This window comes from Protomyctophum bolini (assembly GCF_963924005.1).
Source record: "Protomyctophum bolini genome assembly, chromosome: 3".
Taxonomy (NCBI): Eukaryota; Metazoa; Chordata; class Actinopteri; order Myctophiformes; family Myctophidae; genus Protomyctophum; species Protomyctophum bolini.
The window spans coordinates 26730551-26748760 of record NC_137864.1 but is presented as its reverse complement, the minus strand read 5'-3'; the positions used below and the strand labels follow the sequence as shown (position 1 = coordinate 26748760).

Below are 18210 nucleotides of genomic sequence, written 5' to 3'. Positions count from 1 at the left end.
AGTCCCATTTCCTCTCCCATCGCTTCCTGTATGTATTGAAAAGGACTGTTGAGTTTTGCTGAGGGATGCATGGCTCCTTCAACTCCATCTGCTCAGTGGCTCTAACTGGAGCAGTGCTGCATACAGCTCGCCTCTAGATAACCAATTGGCTCTCATTCTGATAACGTCACTCACCGACATAAATGGATCGAGAGAGGAGCCAAAAGCATCTTAGGTATTTTATCCATGTTGGACTTTAGAAGATTTTCCACTGGCGAGGGATAAAGTAATAATGTCAAAAGGAGGCGGTAAATGAATATCATTTACCATAGCCTATTAGAGATGCAAACTATCATAATTTTATTCTCTATCTATTAACAGCAAAAGCTGAATTTGGTTGCTAATGTTAAAAGATAAATGGAACCAGATAGCATTTCAAAATAAAAGCACAAGCACAACATCTGAGAAATGTATTGATTCAGTTCTCGTACTGGCACTGTAGTATTGCCTATTAACACACAGGTTACATTAATGCACCCAACCCCGAACAGATTGGCTACTGTTGATTAATGTACATTACACCAGTAAGAGCGTGTTAACACAGTCTCTGCGGATTATCCAACCAACATTTCACTGCTTGTACCTGTATGAGTCACAAAATCAAGAACTCTTCTTGTGGTGATAAAGTTCTTTCAAAATTATACTCTCTTGGGGCATGGTTTCTTTAAGGGGTTTTGGGGTGTGTGTTTATTGTGTTAGTGTCAGTGTAAGTGTAGTGTCAGTGTAATAAATGTCGTTCTGTGTGCCCAACGTGAGAAGTTGCTATACCTTCATTCTTGCAACTCCTACATGCTTGTGAGGTTTCAGCACATACTATCACAATGACGGGTGACTGTCGTGCGTGTGTGAATCTGTCTATTGAATGTCTGGATAGCTACTGTGCATATACAGTATTGCAAAAAAGACCAACAAAATAACACTCAAGCTGACAGGATACTATGCTGCTGACAAATTAAACCGGTCTGCAGTCAGCGAACACCATTACCCACTAGAGTCTGACGATGCCAGATTTATGGGTCCGATATTGATCCCTATTTTAGAGAGTACTAACTAACCTCCAATTGACATTATTGTCTGCTATTTGATTTAAGTTTTTCTGGGTAGGTCAGCCAGTGGAGCTCTCGCCTTTAGATCACAAGGTCATTGGTTTGATCCCAGGCACCGCCAACTCAGTGTATAAGTAGCACGGCTTGGTTGCGGCAAGTCGTGCGGTAAATCCATCTCCCAGGGGTCTAGCGCATTGTAACAGGGACAGACTCCAACGTTATCGGCTGATACTGACAATAAGCCTCTCCCGACCTACAGTACTTAAAAATAGAAAAACCAAGAATAGCCAATCTACAAGCTCACAATATACCATGTTGCGATGCACTGTGAGCCCGTAGATCAGCATTTCTATTTTTATTCTTTGTCCATAATGACAAATTGGGATCGGCTGCATAATTGCTGATGCCGTCAACTACATGGACTATGCAATTGTTGTCCATTACCTGCCTATAATGTACATTTCCCCTGAATGAGAGAGATGGGCACACATTTGATGTGGTCTTTCTGGCCATGTTAGCTTGATATGGTCCCCATCTACATCCCCTCCCTGTCCCCCAAAGTCAACAAGCCCAATTCAAAGGTTACATTACACATCTCCCTGCAGCCATTCAATTGGACATTTAAAAAGTTAACATTGCCCAGGATACAGACTCACACAGACATTCATAAATATACACAATAACCTCCACCCCACACATGCACGCACGCGGGGTGCATACTTAGTTTAGACTAGTCATTGGTTAGACATGGGTTAAGGTTAGGTTTAGGTGTGCTGCCCCGTGGGAGGTTAGGTTTAGGGTGAGGGTTTGAGATAGGTTGTAGTTGTAGGACTAATGACTGGTCTAACCAATGACTTGTCTAAACCAAAAACTGTCTAAACTATGTACGGCACCCACGCACTCACTGTATTCCTGTCCGTTATGTGTCAAACATGTTTTCAGAAAAAGCACATTGTAAATAAAATTGCCTGGACATTGCCTTGGCTGTGTGAAATCAGAAGGTTGAGGGTGTTATATTTTCTCTGTGTAAACATGTCAGAGCAGAGGGGGCTGTCAGCTGCTCTGCACAGCGGGAATATTAAAGGGGAGGAGAAGGGGGCATGGGAGGAGAATGACTGTGAGAGTCTGGCTGACCAGGCTGGGGGTAGGGAACCCAGCCAAAGACTCTCTCTCTCCCCATCATCCACCTTCTTATTTCTCTCCTTTCTTCCCCATTAGATCCTCTCCTCTGATTTACTACTGTTAACGCTCCAGGAAAAGAAAACAAATGTAAACATGCTAAATAATCAGTTCCATTGTATTGTTATTTCAGCAGAAAGGCCAAAGAGGAGGTCTGCGTATTCAATGAGAGAGGACATGCAGGTCTGGAGTGACTACCGGTAATAGTAATGTGACCTTTTTATAATCGAGAAGCCGTTTTAAAAAATATAAATTATTTTTAATTTCTTATCAAAAAATCAACTCGATTTTTTTCAAAATCATTCCCTAATCTAAATCGATTAGTCTGATTAACCAGTATAATTATATATATATATATATATATATATATATATATATATATATATATATATATATATATATATATAAATTACACAGACGTGACTGTTATGTCCCCGTCTAGTCATGTTGCCCAGCTCTAGTGAATGTGACAGTATTAGGCCTTTTGGCTACTTTTCATCTCAAGTCAGAGTAATTAATTATTTGGGCCTGTAGCTGCAGATTTGATATCTCTACTAAATCAAGATATATATCAAATGTCTCTCAGATCCAATGTCAAGTCAAATAATATTGGCTTCCCTGCTCTAATGGTGAGGATTCAATAAGAAGAGTACTTATTAGGCAGTACACGTCAGTGTACAGTATATTAAGCAGTGGTTTGTGATATACCATGTCTGCATGGTCACTGGAAAAATGGGGTGTCAGCATGAAACTGGCTGAGTACCACATTTTCCCCTTAAGCCGCATGAATAGGCCCTTTGCCTCTTCATCACCCTCTGCCTAATCTCCTGCTTATCAAAATGATCAAACTTGAAGAGCCTGGACCACTTAACTGTCTTCTGAACCGAATTTTGATAAATAAATATGGAAATGGGATTCCCCCCGGGCCCGGTCAGCTTTGAGATGTTAAACAGAGTTTCAATTTGTTTTTGTTTCTCTGAAAGGCGGCAGCTGACTCTGTTGGCGCTGATAACTGAGAAGTTCAATTAACATTCATTCAGAGGAAGGAGCTGGCCCACTGAACAGGGAGAAGTGCACTGAGTGGTGTATTGTATTTACGCAGTCACTCACTCACGCACGTAGTTGCATAGGCGCACACACGCACACACCTGACAGCTGCACTTCCATCGTATACTGTAGGTCTAATTATCCGGTGATGGCCACACTGGCCAGGCCCTAACTAGAGGAGAGGGCTGTGTGTGTGTATATGTGTATGTGTGTGTGTGTGTGTGTGTGTGTGTGTGTGTGTGTGTGTGTGTGACAGAGAAAGAGGGGGTGGCAGTGCTGCAGACAGAGTGGCAGTGGGGACCTATGATGTGATTGTGTAGAAGCAGATGGCAGGCTGCTTTTGTGTGTGTGTGTGTGTGTGTGTGTGTGTGTGTGTGTGTGTGTGTGTGTGTGTGTGTGTGTGTGAGAGAGACACGTGCGGTTAGAACCACTAAGCCTAGATAGTCCGGGTTATAACTGGTCTAAAAGTGAACAGTTTTGTCTGGCTTAGTTTAGACAATTTTTAAGCCTCTATATAGACTGTTAAATCAAGTCAGATTAGCGAGACACGTCTGGACTGGAAGAGTTACCTCATCTGCTCTTTCACCAGACTGATAGAGTCAGGTAGGAGGATAGGTGAACGTGTTGTATTAGAACATCTTGAACATGTTTCTGTTGATGAAGCTATTATGTGATAAACAATCATAAATCCACAAGTCAGCGATTGACAAAAGTAGGTGTCACAAGCTATCACTGATTACCGTAATTTCCGGACTATAAACCGCTACTTTTTTCCCATGCTTTGAACCCTGCGGCCTACAATGGTGCGCCTAATCTATGGATTTTTACAGCTAACGGCCACTAGGGGACCTTCTAAATCTATCTCTATGGCCACCTGCGGATTATAGTCCAGTGCTGCTTGTATATTGTACACATTTATTTTTTCCCCTAAATTTAACTGGTGCGGCTTATATTCAGGTGCGCTTTATAGTCCGGAAATTACGGTATATCGGATGTACAGTCATTAAAATCAGATGGTGATTCGAACAAAATAAAAAAAGAATCACATTTCCAATTCCTAAGCTTCCATTAATCATCATGAACAAGATGGACATCCGGTCACCTCTGGCCTCCAAATGTTGGGTAGTTTAGACACTAATCAAATTGGGAGACCGTTGAAGCCAAGGAGAGATTTATGTGAGGCTAGATTGAACACACTCATCTCTACTGAATATGGAATTAGATCTCATGGCATGAACAGCCACATGTCCCCTCACCATTGAGAGTCTGTGTCTGTTTCTGAAGCACACGGCAGGTGGTGAGCAGTGAAATAGTTTCCTCAGTTGATCACTAACAACTGCTACAAAAGGGAATTAATTAGTTTTCCTGGGCAGCACCTGCATGCCGTGTATAATTTCCCATAATGAAGAACTTCAGTTTTCACTTTGAGAAAATCAACAATACCTCTTTACTTGTGATACCTTGAAATCAATACATTGCACTTAGCAGATGCCTCATTTTGCTCCATGCTGATTAGACAGTAATTTAGACATGGCTATTCCCCGCAATTATATGGAAGGACGTGTCGCTGATGTGTGCTCTTCCCTCATACACATTTCAACATTAACCTCCAGGATTGATCTGCCTTTTAAACAGGAACTATTGATTTTCTCTAAAAGCCATGATGGTTGAGGCAGCCAAGCATTTCATAATACAATGCTGGTATATAACACAGATGCAGCTTTAACATTTGACAGGAAGAATCTTAAGTATATTTTAGAAGAGAATGGGAGCAACCAGGAAACTACAAGTAACTCAACAACGCCTGCCGTCTTATCGCTGCAAAACATATATATACTCATATTTTGGAAGAAAGAGGTGCCCACAATCAAATCTTCTTGATCTTTCACTGAGAATTTTTTTAAGCATTTACTCTCCTTTCTAAAAAGGGTGAACCATTAATGGTCGATATTAAAGTGTACTCAAAATTGTGTGCTATAGTGTGAAACTGAAACACTAGACTCTGGGCTGGGGATCCCAGAGTAGATTTGACATTTCTCCCAGATGAATTACCCATAATGCTGCATTTAGGATTACAGTATATTGCAGCGTCAGGCTGGGCGAAGTAAAGTATCATGATATTGTTGCCAGAATATCTTGATAATCTGACAATATTTTGTGGAAGAGTATTGGTATTTTACATAAGAAAATGTAGAGATTATAATTGGATATGCTGGCCAAACCGGTAAAAGCATTTGTTTTCATTTCGCTCATGTACAGTGGAGGAATACCGTAGACATTAACAAGCGATGTTAATCGATTTACAGAAAATGCCATATTGACCATAATTCCTGACCACACAGTCTATCATCTCTTTAGAAGGACTTCACTCTGAACAATAATTGATGTAATCACCCATGTATCACACATGAGAAAAATGTCTTTGTGCCATCTAGCTATTCTACAGGGGATAACCACAATGATTATGTGAATTAGCATACGTGTAAGCTGGAGGGTAACTTGCAAGTTGCAGGAAGATAAAGAGTGGAGCCACAAAGGGGGTTATGGGGTGGAGGAAGCTCAGAACATCTGTGGGGTACGTGGGGGCTGGTTCACTGTGAAATGATATGGGTAGACACTTCTTCCAGACAAGCCCTGGATCCCTCGTTTTGGATTCACCCCTGGAGAAACTGTATACCCCATTCCCTACGGAGATGTAATCAAATCCCGTTTTGATGATTTCGCCACATTCCTACACAGTATACACTACAGTCAGCCGACTTCCAGCTGCAAAGTATTTGCTTGGGGTAAAGGAAACCCTCACTGGAGGAAGAGGAGGGAAGGGAGGGGAAGGGAAGGGAACCTCTTTGATTGTCTCTCAGCTTTGCTCTTTAGTTGCTTGGTTCAAATGAACCCTGAAACATTGCAGGGGGACTGCATTCCCCCTCACTCTCTCCATCTGCCATATGCTTCCTCAAGCTTCCTATTTTCTTTCTTTCACATTTCATCATAAATTAAGACTTCCCACCACCCTCCACTGTGTTTCAGAAGACACGGGTTAGCTGGTAAGAAAGTGTTAAAGAAAATATTGATACACTATACAGTATATTTATTTTTATTTTACCTGATACAGGCAAAAGTTAATTCCTTTGCTCAGATTGAACAAAATTATTGCAAGTGTCGTATCACCAGATTCTTCCCAATACACATTCCTAACAGAAGGGCCAGCTGTGTGTGTTGGCTGATATAAATTACCCTAAAGTGGTGGCTACTGAGTTACTATACAACAATAGCTTCAATATATTGACGCTTCAGGCTGTAAACAATGACACAGAGCTGCCTGCAGTGTAAAAGCAGTGTACTACGAGTCGCAGATGGTACAACTGAACCACATGGTAGATTTCTCCAGTTGGGCCACCAAGGTTACTAATACGTTACTTGTAAAATGTTATATGCAGTGGTGGAGAGTAACTAAGTACATTTACGCGAGTACTGTACTTAAGAAACAGTTTCGAGCAACTTACTTTAGTATTTGTATAATATTTGGATACTTGTGACTTTCACACACCTACAGTGAACCTGAGATCTGGGGTGCACCAAGGTCTTTTTGCCATGGGTGTGGGGCTGAATCGGTAATAGAAGTGTGTTGCTGGGTCTCTCATTAGATCCATTGCGAATCGATGCACAGCTGTGATGTGAGCCCTGTAATTTTACACTCACACATTTTTTAAACACACTCACCTGATGTGACTGTAATTGATACATAAATATTGTAAAACACTTGTTTTCTATCATTGTGCTGTCAGACATTTTGGTGCAGTGCTGCAGTTACAAATTTCCCCAATCAGCTGAGCTGTCAACCGTTACAAAGCTACAAATCATATTTCAGTCTCAAATACAAGGTGTAGAATAGACCAAAAAAAACACATGATATTATATACTCTTATGTATAAAGGTCATCAAATTGACCCCTTCATAAGAGAAACGTTACTGAAAGGTGATGGCCATTTTCAAAAGTTCAGCTCTCACTATCCATACTAATCCATAGGGCAAAGGGAAAAGAACATTTCAATGTGGTTGGGAGGCCAAGACAGAGAGAAAAGTGCATTTTCAATGATGGCACAGTATGTGACCAAAAGCTCTAAATTCTGTCCACCTACAATGACGTGCACAAAATAGGAACACCATGTTGAAAGTGGTTAATTAAGCAATATTACACGAGAGGGTGTAATAATGGCACACCTGTGTTGCTACAAGAACGAGCCGAAGGCGAGTTCTGTAAACATTGCAGAAGTGCCATTAATGACAGTAACACACACCCTCTCGTGTAATATTACGATTATACAACAGTTACTCTTAAAACTAAGATAGTCGCAAAGAAAATCATAATTTTGAATGACAGATTAAGCCACTACGACCACAAATGTCTCAAGAAACTAGCTAGCCTAGCCACCAAGTCTGCTGCGCTCTGGGAGAACAACGTGGCTGAATTATTTGTTTTAATTAGGTGTTCCACGATACTGGTTTGAAGCACAGCTAGAAGGCTGTTTCAACCAATCGTATAATCAGCTACAAGCTTTATGAAAGCAGCACAAGACGAGAACAATTTCTACACTGGTCTCAAACACAATGGCTGCTATTCTCATGACTCATTTCTCTGGCCTGTGCTGGTTATAGTGGTTTGCACTGCACAGTCATCTCTATTGGATTTTAGGGACAAGAGGTGTGTGTGTGGGGGTTATTCATCCTTCTCACCTCCCCTTATTATAGTTTCAGCACAGCTCTGTGTGCCTGCATGTGTGCCACCGTCTGTTACCCTGAGGGCTTACCATGTCAAGGAGGATGCATACAGTGAGACACAGAGGCCTGTGTTTCAGCCCGAAAAAACCTATTGCCCTGTTTTCTAGTGCCGATTCTTAATTCACATTTTTTTAAATACCCACAGTTGTGAATGTACCCCGTTTGACAAAAGTATGACTGGTTCCAATCCTGAGAGTTTCAAAAATATATATATCAAAATATATGACAGAATAAAACCCTTGCCTCATTTAATGCGGAAAAAGATATCCTGCTCGCACTGCTCATCTTGAAAATAAAAGAAAGTTGATACCCCTGCTTTTGATGCCCAATCTGGCATATTGATGGGCTCTGGAACCACACGTACACCTGCCAATTTAGGATTGAATCCAGCCAGCCTTCTATCCCTGAGTCTTCCCTATGCTGTCTCGTATCCTTGATATAACTCCATGCAAGACAACAACAAAGTGTTAAAATATTAGTACACCCATGTCTACCAACAATGCTTCTTATTTGCACAGACAGAAGAACCTCACTGCAGTTAATTCACCATAATTAACTATAAATGTGTAAAATAGTTTTACAAACAGCCATCCATAATTTGAATATAGGTAGAATCCTCTCCTTGCCGTGTGAACTATTCCTGCCCCAATAACCAACGGAAAAGAAGCACTGCTGCTCACAAGGCCTGTGATATATGAATACAGGGCTGGCGGCCAACATTAACATCAGTCTATAGAACTGCAAGAGGAAGGGGACCATGTGCTCAAAATCACCTCATCTCATAACACCAGGGGAGCCATAGATGAGAAATCCAAATGTGAGCATTAAATTACAATGTTATGTGTCCCAGATGAATAGAACTGAAGCTCGGAGGCTGAATAGGGCTGGGTCAGATAGGGATGGATCACGTCATGGATATGGTCAAAGGGACTTACAGAGTATTCATTCATGGCTGGTTGAAATAATTGTAGCATATAATTATGTTTGGATGATTAAGTAGAGAGTTATTACCTAAAGCGCTGGCACAGCTGAACCCTGTATAGATAAGATGATAGAGCTTCTTAGTGATAATAAGGCATGTGGCTGGAAAGTGTTAGCCTAGCACATATCCCATCTGGTATATGTGTGCCTGTTCTCTTACAGTGTTGGAGATGAACCAGTGCTATCAGTTTGTTTAATTTACTGTAAATAACTTCAAATAGCCGGTGAATCATCGCTACATGGCCTTATGCAACCCTGTAGTTTGGCTTTGAAAATGCATATTAATTAAGGATCCAAATAGCAAGATCTGCTGTTTCTTTTGGAGGGAACAGTGGTGTAAACAGCCTCATAGCTTTAAGCAGAATAGCTGTAACAACCCAAATGTTAGCTTCTAATTGAAATTATATTAAAAGCAGCATCCACGCATCAAAATTCAAAACACAATATGGAGAAGATAAAATGCTGCTTAAAACTCTTTCAGCGCCACCTGGTGGTCACCAGTTTAGGCTGAGTGCCAATTCTCCCATTATAAAGAAAGAAAGAATTTGTAATTCTATTATGCATGTAATGTGCATGTCATCACCTGTACACCAGATTAGAGGAATTTATCCATTGAATTTATGGCATCCATTACATAATAGGCAATTAGACGTCTTGACGTTTTTGGCTACTAAACAGCTAGAAGTCCCTTCAGATCATATTTTTTTCTCAAACAAGCCATACCTGTCTACCCTCCAGGGTATACAGCCTCTTCACGGCCCCAGAATCCAGCTTGATGGCGTCGGTAATGTCAGTGAGCACCTGATCGAAGGAGTGGGCCGTCTTCTTGTTGAGGAGGATGCGCACCGCTTTGCGAGGCTTCACGCCACTGCGGATGACTGTCACCAGCTTGGGTTTGATGAAGTCGCGCAGCAGCTGCTCGCTCTTCAACGTGCTCAGGGACGTCAGGGAGCGTGACGCGCCCGTCTTGCTGCCTACTGTCCAGTTGGGGTTGACATTCTTGGTGTAGTCCACTCGACGGAAAGGCTCATTGGAGGCACAGACATAGCTCTCACCTGGAGGAGAAACAACGGTCACCACATGAAGCACTCGCAAGTCAAAGTTATCAACTCTGAAATTAAAAAGCAATTTCTTAAACACCAATCAAAGTAGTCATTTTGCACATCATAAGGACACTCATAAGGACAGGTGTGTAAAGGGGGAACAGCCAACGTAAATTTCTATCCGATACCTGATAAAGGTCAATTGATCGAAATATAGTTCATCAATAAATGTAAGTGAATTTATTGTTAAGTGAAGACAGTGGGATTACTTCTATGTTACACACACACACACACACACACACACACACACACACACACAAAATATGGAGTGTAAAAGGTCCACTAGCAAGCCCTAGAGGCTGTGCTCCTGCTTACGCCCAACTGGAAATTTGGAGCAAAGCGTGGAGGTAGAGGGTAAGTCAATAGCTAGATCCTTTTGCCTGATACAGTATGTCCTTGGTCCTCTATCGAACTGGGAGTTCAACTCAGCCCTGCACCATTTTGGCTGTCATGTCAGGTCTCTTATCATGCCTGTTCCAAGTAGCAGCAAGGACTCAGGAGTGAAGGCATCTCTGTGGCAAACAACATGAGTGCATCCTTCCAGGAAGTCTTTCCAAGTTGAACAGCATGACGTTAATGACTCTGTTAATGACTTCTACTCCCCTACAGCTGACAATGTTATGTTGCGTGGGCATCGGTGTTGCACATCCACTGACTGTCCATGTGAAGCATGAAGGTACAGAGCAAGTTCTATGGGGATACAGCCATGGAATATTATGTGTACAGATGTTGTTTGAGACACAAGTGTCAGACTGACACTGCCATCCTTAGAATAGAGCCCCACTACTAGTAGGGCTAAACAATGAACAATATGACAGAAACCCAATGTACACTGGATAACTACGAGTTAAAATTCCAGTGAAGCCAGACGGCACACCGAGAGGCAAGGCCTGTATAACCATTCCTTTCTCTTAACTCGAGCTGCTGTGTTGGCCTCTGTCCAAATCAAAGATGTTTTGCTTATTCTTTTCCGTACCCAGCATTCCATTGTTCTAGTTAGCCAGCAAGTGCTTCCCTTCATGTGACGACTACAAGGGAGTTTCCACAACAAGTGGGAAGCTAGGGAAGTCTTGACAAATATGTTTTTTTGTTTCACCATTTCTTCATTGCGGAGAAATAATTGGAAAGAGGGAGAGACAGGGACAGAGAGAGGCTTTCTCTTTCACTTCTAACTATATCACACATTATCAAAGCAGTCTGCCAGAGTGCAAGAGCAACTGATCTCTCTCAGAATCAGATCATTCCTAATGAGATCCTTACAATACCTTCTTTCTGTTCAAGCAAACACTGAATGCCTTCCAGTGAAGTGACATAAAGCAATGCACACGCAGGCTAGTGAGGCTACAACACAAAGGTCACCATGTTCCTCACCAAAAGGTCTTGGCTGTAATGATAGCACAAACCATGTGACAGAAAGAATATGTGAAAATGATCTAACCGGCAGAGAAATTTGTGTAGCACTAGTAGCAGGTGCTAAGGAAATGAGCATAGCAGATATAATAAGTTTCCTTGCATGAAAAACACTGTTAAGATTAAACAAAAAATAAAATAAATATACAGTATACAGTACAATGAGTACAAACAAAGTTACCAATGGTAACATGACATAATCAATCTTACCTCATCGGATGCGTGTCAAGACAAAATGAACTGAGAGACAGACACCCCTATGAGACGTGTCCCATGATACATAGCTTTTTTAAGCTATTGCAATTAACCAAAGGCTAATTAACAGGCTAGGACACAGCTGGGGGGACCTTATGGCAGAGAAACTGTGACAAAATGGGAACTGGGACTGTTATCAATTCAGGGACAATGACAATATGACATAAGTGAGGGTCTGCTCACATGGGGCACTGCATGAGTGACACGTCTACTCCCTGGAGGACTTGGGGGTCTCAGGTGCAACTTCCCCCCAGCTCCACCCCTTAGAGGACCCTGGCCCTGAGCAAGCTCAACTGTCCTCATCTGCAACATAGCTGAGCACGCCTTTAACAAGGTCATTTAGAAAGACCACAGCTGCTCACAGCACTGGAACATTAACTTGACCAGTCATTGGTGGCGCACGCACACGTGCACAGTGCACACACAAAGTTGAATAGAGAAAAAGGTAAATAGGGAAAGAAGTATAAGCTCTTTGCATTTTCCGATAAACAGGTTTATTTTCTAGTAGCGAATCTAACGGTGGTGTTGGTTGATTTTCGCTTTTGCAGCTCAATATTCATAACATTACTGAATAACTATTGGGACAAAAAGGATCACATGATACCAAATGTGTTCAATTCAATCCCACCCAATATCCAAATAACGATAATAAATTCACGATAAAAATAAACTCTGGACAGCAGAGTTTTTCAACTGAATGATGAACTGAAGCTGTGTCTGAGACCCAGAACCGCATCTCCTGAATCTCTTTCCATGTTCACTGTTCAGTTTTACAAGCGCAGTCATTCCAAGTTTAACTTGGAATCCTATTCAGCCATAGAGCCTCACATGTGAATCATGTGTGCTCGATAGGGTTTCTACACAACACAAAAGGCTCCAGCAGTCTCATGGCTGGATAGTGGATAGTACTATAAGTGTTCCCAACGCCCAAAGTTCTCTTTGGAAAGGTCAGGTTTCCAAACTGACAAAAAATGTCAGAAAGACAATGCAGTCCAAAATTCCCTCTTGTAAAGGGTAGCTCTCCCTCGTCTTGTGAATGGCAGTGTTGCCAAATCTGCTTGGCTATTTTCAAAAAGCAGATGTATATAGATTTCAAGTGGTTAAACTGATCTTGATGGCATGCTATGTTGCCAGCTGGGGGTGTGTGTGTGTGTGTGTGTGTGTGTGTGTGTGTGTGTGTGTGTGTGTGTGTGTGTGTGTGTGTGTGTGTCTCTCCCTCCCTCTCAACTGACCGTTGAGCTGTGTATAAATGTCCTCTCTCTTGACAAGAGATGGTTGTGTAAACAAAGACACGTGTAATCGTACAGTTCAACTTAAAATGTATTATGCATGTTATGTTAATTTGAATAAAGAACCTTATCAGTAGCTAATCCTTAAAACCCCTTTATAGAATGTACAATAATTTCACTCCCTGCAATGTTGCAACAGCTGAATTGCAAGTTAATGTGAGAATAAAAGCCTTGAACTTGCAACCATTGCATAGAAAGCCAGAATAGCCTATTAGCCAGTTAAAGCCTAGTGTTTTTATTGGAATTATGGGCCTATAGAAACAGACTGGACTTTATCGAGACCATGATGTACCTTTCCTCACACACTGAGTGATGTCACTAAAAATATTCCTCCATATTTGTGGGAAATCAGCATGTCTTGTGCATAACTCAAAGACTGCCTGACCAATATTGACTTAAAACTTGGCATGTGTATCAGTGTATCACAGAGGACCAGTGGTTGTCCAGAACTGGTAAACTGATTTATCCCGATCCGATATTTATATTTTTATAAAACACTTATGCCATATCACAATAGTACAATATCCAAAGCAACAGACAATGTCCTATGATATGGACATAATATTGATACTAGTGATGTCCCAATCATGTTTTTTTGCTTTCCGATCCGATTTCAATCATTTGAAAATGACATAATCCACCCCTGATTTCCAATCATGTGATCGGATCAGGACAACCCTAGGCATAGTACTGATTGGCCTCCAATGCTTTCATGATACGGAGATCCCTGATATCAATATGATGTCATAGTACTTGACATTTGCTAACAGTCCTATATGTCATTCATTGGAAAGCAAGTCATGAGTGCAGGCGCAGAGACACACGAATGGTCAGCACCAGATTATGAGATTGGGCTCAGTTTAACTCAGCAAGGACAATATACTGTATATATATATATATATATATATATATATATATTCTGCCTTTACTTGGATAGTACCGGAAACAGGACAGAGATCCGGGGAGTGACACGCACTCACACAGCAAATGGCTCAGGCTTCGGAGCGGGAATCAAACCCACGACTCGCTGTCAGGCTGCAGTAGAGCCATGCAGTATGTATGTGCCTTAACCACTAGGCCATCGTCGCCCCTTCGCACTTGAACTCTGAACTGATTTCCGTTGCCGGAATAATTATGTTTCTGCCAAGTGCCAACTCATCCCAAGTGAAGCAGGCAGCAGCCTAGCCGTTTCAATGCACCAAAACATCCTCACTGCTCTATTTGCCAAAACAAGTGGTGCTATGCGGCTCTCATCAGGCCACTGCCTGGCCTAAATCTTTCCACCGAGTCCCTCTGGAGATGGGGCACAGAAAATGACTACAGCATAGAGCAGCAGCCTCAAGTTGTGCCCAGTATGTATGACTGCAATAAGAAGCCAGTAGATCCCAGGCCTTTCCATAACCCTGTGTCAGTCCCGCTAGCGACAGGAATAAAACAATGGCAATCCGAGTCAGTCGGTGCAACACTTGTTTCCACACAGTTATCTCTAAAACTACTTGCTGATTGAAATGTAATTTGATATGCACCTGCAGACTCCACGAAGGATGATTATTTTGGTGACCTTCCATCTAGCATCACCCTTTAGGACAAAATGATACTGATAGTATTAGTGTATGTATAATTTAATATCCAGACACTAAGTTAAAAGCCTAGGTGCTGTTGTTTGTACAAGCAATACAAGCTAGTACAAGCAATAAACATATCAGATTGTCTGGCAACGATAGGGATTGTGCGGACAATGTGTGGCCAAGCATTGGCCCGAGTTAATGTATCTGTAAAATAGGCTCTCTCCCCATCTTCCTTTTCCCCTCCTTTTTCCCTCCCTCCGATCAAGCTCCCTCTGGGTTGTGCAGTTCCCCCCATACCAGGTGATGATGCCGTTCTTCAGGAGTGTATCAGTGGTGCTGAAGCTGAGGATGTGGGGGCTCACCCTGAATTTCTTCAGGTCATGTGATAGAGGTAGTTGAGGCGTTACTTGCTGAGCCTTTTTCACCATGTGCGTGGTATATTTTTTTTGGGGGGGGGGGGGGATGGAGTCAAGGAGGTAGGGAGAGAGGTAGGGAGAGAGCTTGATCAACGTGAGATAGAGAAATAGAGGGGGATAGAGGGAGAGTGAGAGAGATGAGGAGAAAGAGAGCCTATTTTGCACATTTTCTGCATATCATTTATTTTATTTTATCACAGACACACATTAAAACCTGGGAGCTGACCAGTACAACCACAGTCTTATACTGTTGGCCACCAAGCAGCTCCACTGGGGCAGTTGGGGGTTCAGTGCCTTGCTCAAGGACACTTCAGCAGTGTTGGGTGAGTGATGACAATCACTTCCCGACCCAGATTTTTCCTGCTCGTCCGGATTCTTAAAGGCAAAATTATATCAGCGAGGCTCAATAAAATAAATGATACCATGGAACCCTACCTATACACCAAACCTCTCATCATTTGATAAAGTCGTTCAAATAATTCAGACTCCCATCAAACGTCCTGTATAAACAAACGTCTCAGTCTGTACGCTACAACAACATTGGACAGAGAGAGAGTGAAACTTCCATATTTAATGTCCCATCATGTGTGAGATCTCGCTAAAAGGTCTGCTTTAACAGTAACAATCAATAAACTATAAACTTCAGCAGCAGCAACAACACACTCACATTTAGGCCTACTCATTCATCATCACTCACTCTAATTCACTTGCAGGCATACACACATGCACTTACATAATAGTACCTCTCTCTCACACACACACACACACACACAGTCACACACACACACACACACACACACACACACGGATCAATAAACATTAGTGCAGACTTGTGCTGGAACACAGACCCAATTAAAACGTCCTGCAGTCAGTCTGTCTGCTATAGGCTCTTGCAGATGCAGCTCCACACTGGGTCATGCATGTCAAAACAGTTAATGCAGAGTCACTTTCCAAAAGTCCTCAATGCTCAATGAGTTCAATGAAATAATAAATGGATGATTCCTAGCAGCAGCAGAGTTAGTAGCCCCGCAAGCAGAACCCGAATGTAGTAAAGTTTCTGACACTTTGTTTACTTTACCCCGCAAACAAATTTCATAAAAGCTTTATGTAGGGTTCCGAGAGGGGCTACAGAGTTAGGTGGACTAGAGTTAGGAGTTGAGAGGATGATGGAACGGTGTCCTCGTCCTCCTATAATGTAACAACAATGTTCACACCACACATCAGCATGCTGATGTGATGTTCATCTGGTTTTAGTGTTTTTGTACACTTAACTCGCCTGGGTTTAAAGGGCCATTTTGTCAAACACTCATTTTGTCAAACAACTGAGAAGACAAGGTTGTCAAGGACCTGGATATATGACCATTGACTTTACTTAGGGGATTAAATTTCACGACTTCTAGAGTAGTAGTATTTTATTATAGTAGCTTGTATCGGGGCAAACCTAGCTGTTAGACTATAATTCAGAACAAAAAACAGTTATAGGAGAAGGCGCGCTCTATAATTCAGCCAGACAAATCCAATGATCCGTATGTCTGCAGTATATGCAAACCAATCAATTTTAACAGTAGGCTATATTGATCTCCTTTCATGATAGATGGTTACACGGGATGAGAGATGTGTTAATGACCTTACCCCCCATCAACTCCTCCAGACTGGTGATCTTCTTCCCTCCATCCAACGTGTATAAAGACCGGACTCCTTGTGTTAGGTTGACGTTATCCGAAAGAGATCGGGTGAGCTCCATGAGCAAGGCATCCATGGACCTAAAACGGTCGCTGGACACAGCATACACCAAACCCTTGAAGTACTTGTCTCCATTTCGGTAAAACCGCACTTTTTTGGCTTTCTTCTCCGACGTGAGAGCCTGGAGGGTGCGCGTACGATAGAAACTACAGTGCGCACTGTGCGCCGGGCTAGGCACCAAGCCGTTCCCCCTGGAGCCTGAATGGGACCCCGAGCCGCTGCCGGTCCGTGATGACCGGTGCGGCTTTTCTCGCTCCTCGAAATGTTCGAATTCAATACTTCTGCTCAATGACATGTCTGTCCGCCAGTCCGCCTTTATTTAAAATAAATAAATACAAATATATATATTTTTAAAGTATGTGACTGCAGTCCCAGATGACACACGTGCGAGCGAGTCTCTCCAATCGGTACAGTCTGGATGCAATTAGAGCAGCTGTAGCTCCGGCCGGTAAGCACTGTGTCCTGTTGGCAACAGTTGTTACAACCTTCACTTCCGAAGTAGAGGACGAGAGGGGAAAGAAATTATGTTGCAGTCGGAGAAAACAAACACTCTACTGATTCTTCCAATGGCTTGTCAATAAACGGAGAAGACTCGGCAGTCGGCAGCCTATTCCAAGTGACGTCGCCGATTATCCGATTGAAAATGTGGTAAACGGCAGACAGTTTTTTGGGGGAGACATTGCCGTGAAGATGCATGCACTAGCGGCCTATTCACGCCACAATTATTTGTAACAAAACTTCGTCCGAACTGCAAAAGACGCAAGCCTCGTCTTCTTCCCACATCCTTCTTCCTCTGGCCAGGCCGGTGCTGGGTCTGACACTGTCTGGTGTACAATCTATGGAGAGCTGTCAAATCAGCACAGAAGACAGAGAGAGCTCCGTTCGCCTCAGGGTCCTAATGCTATTGGATAATGATCTGCTGTACAGTCAGTGTAGTCATTTTATGATGGATTCCTGTTCTGTTCTTTGACAACAAAGTGTAATGCTTAATTGGGTCGTCCACTCACAGTTAACAGTCTTTGTATTGAGTTTGTGCTTGAAATGTACTGTAATTCTGCAAACTGTTTGTCAATCAGTCTGCCAATGCGCAATCTTCAAACTACAAATTATATATTTGGGCTATTCAAAGTTTCATGGACACTTAGACGTGTGGATATGGGCTAACATAAATATTACAACATTCAACAGAATTATAACAAGGCTCCAGACTTCCCAAAATAAACTGGTCAGGCCTGACTTGGCCTCACTCCCCGAACCTACCTACCTCACCCCTGCCCATATTGACAGGCTGGAATGGCTTAGCCTTAGGGTTGATGACAGAGTAATAGTAGGCTACAGGGTCTGGTCCACAAGAT

The 18210-nt window shown here is 42.3% G+C and overlaps 1 protein-coding gene across 4 annotated transcripts in view; it reads right to left on the bottom strand.

Annotated features, from left to right (window-relative positions):
* dclk2a (doublecortin-like kinase 2a) overlaps positions 1 to 17605 on the bottom strand; it is a 70553-nt gene extending 52948 nt beyond the window's left edge. For all 4 annotated transcript variants that reach the window (XM_080760575.1, XM_080760577.1, XM_080760576.1 and 1 more), the window contains exons 1-2: positions 16745 to 17605; positions 9795 to 10126 (exon numbers count right to left, since the gene is read on the bottom strand). In XM_080760575.1, the coding sequence (XP_080616701.1) occupies positions 9795 to 10126; positions 16745 to 17150 (738 nt within the window). In that variant the 5' untranslated portion in view covers positions 17151 to 17605. The remainder of the gene's footprint in view (positions 1 to 9794; positions 10127 to 16744) is intronic.
* Positions 17606 to 18210: the final 605 nt, after the last annotated feature.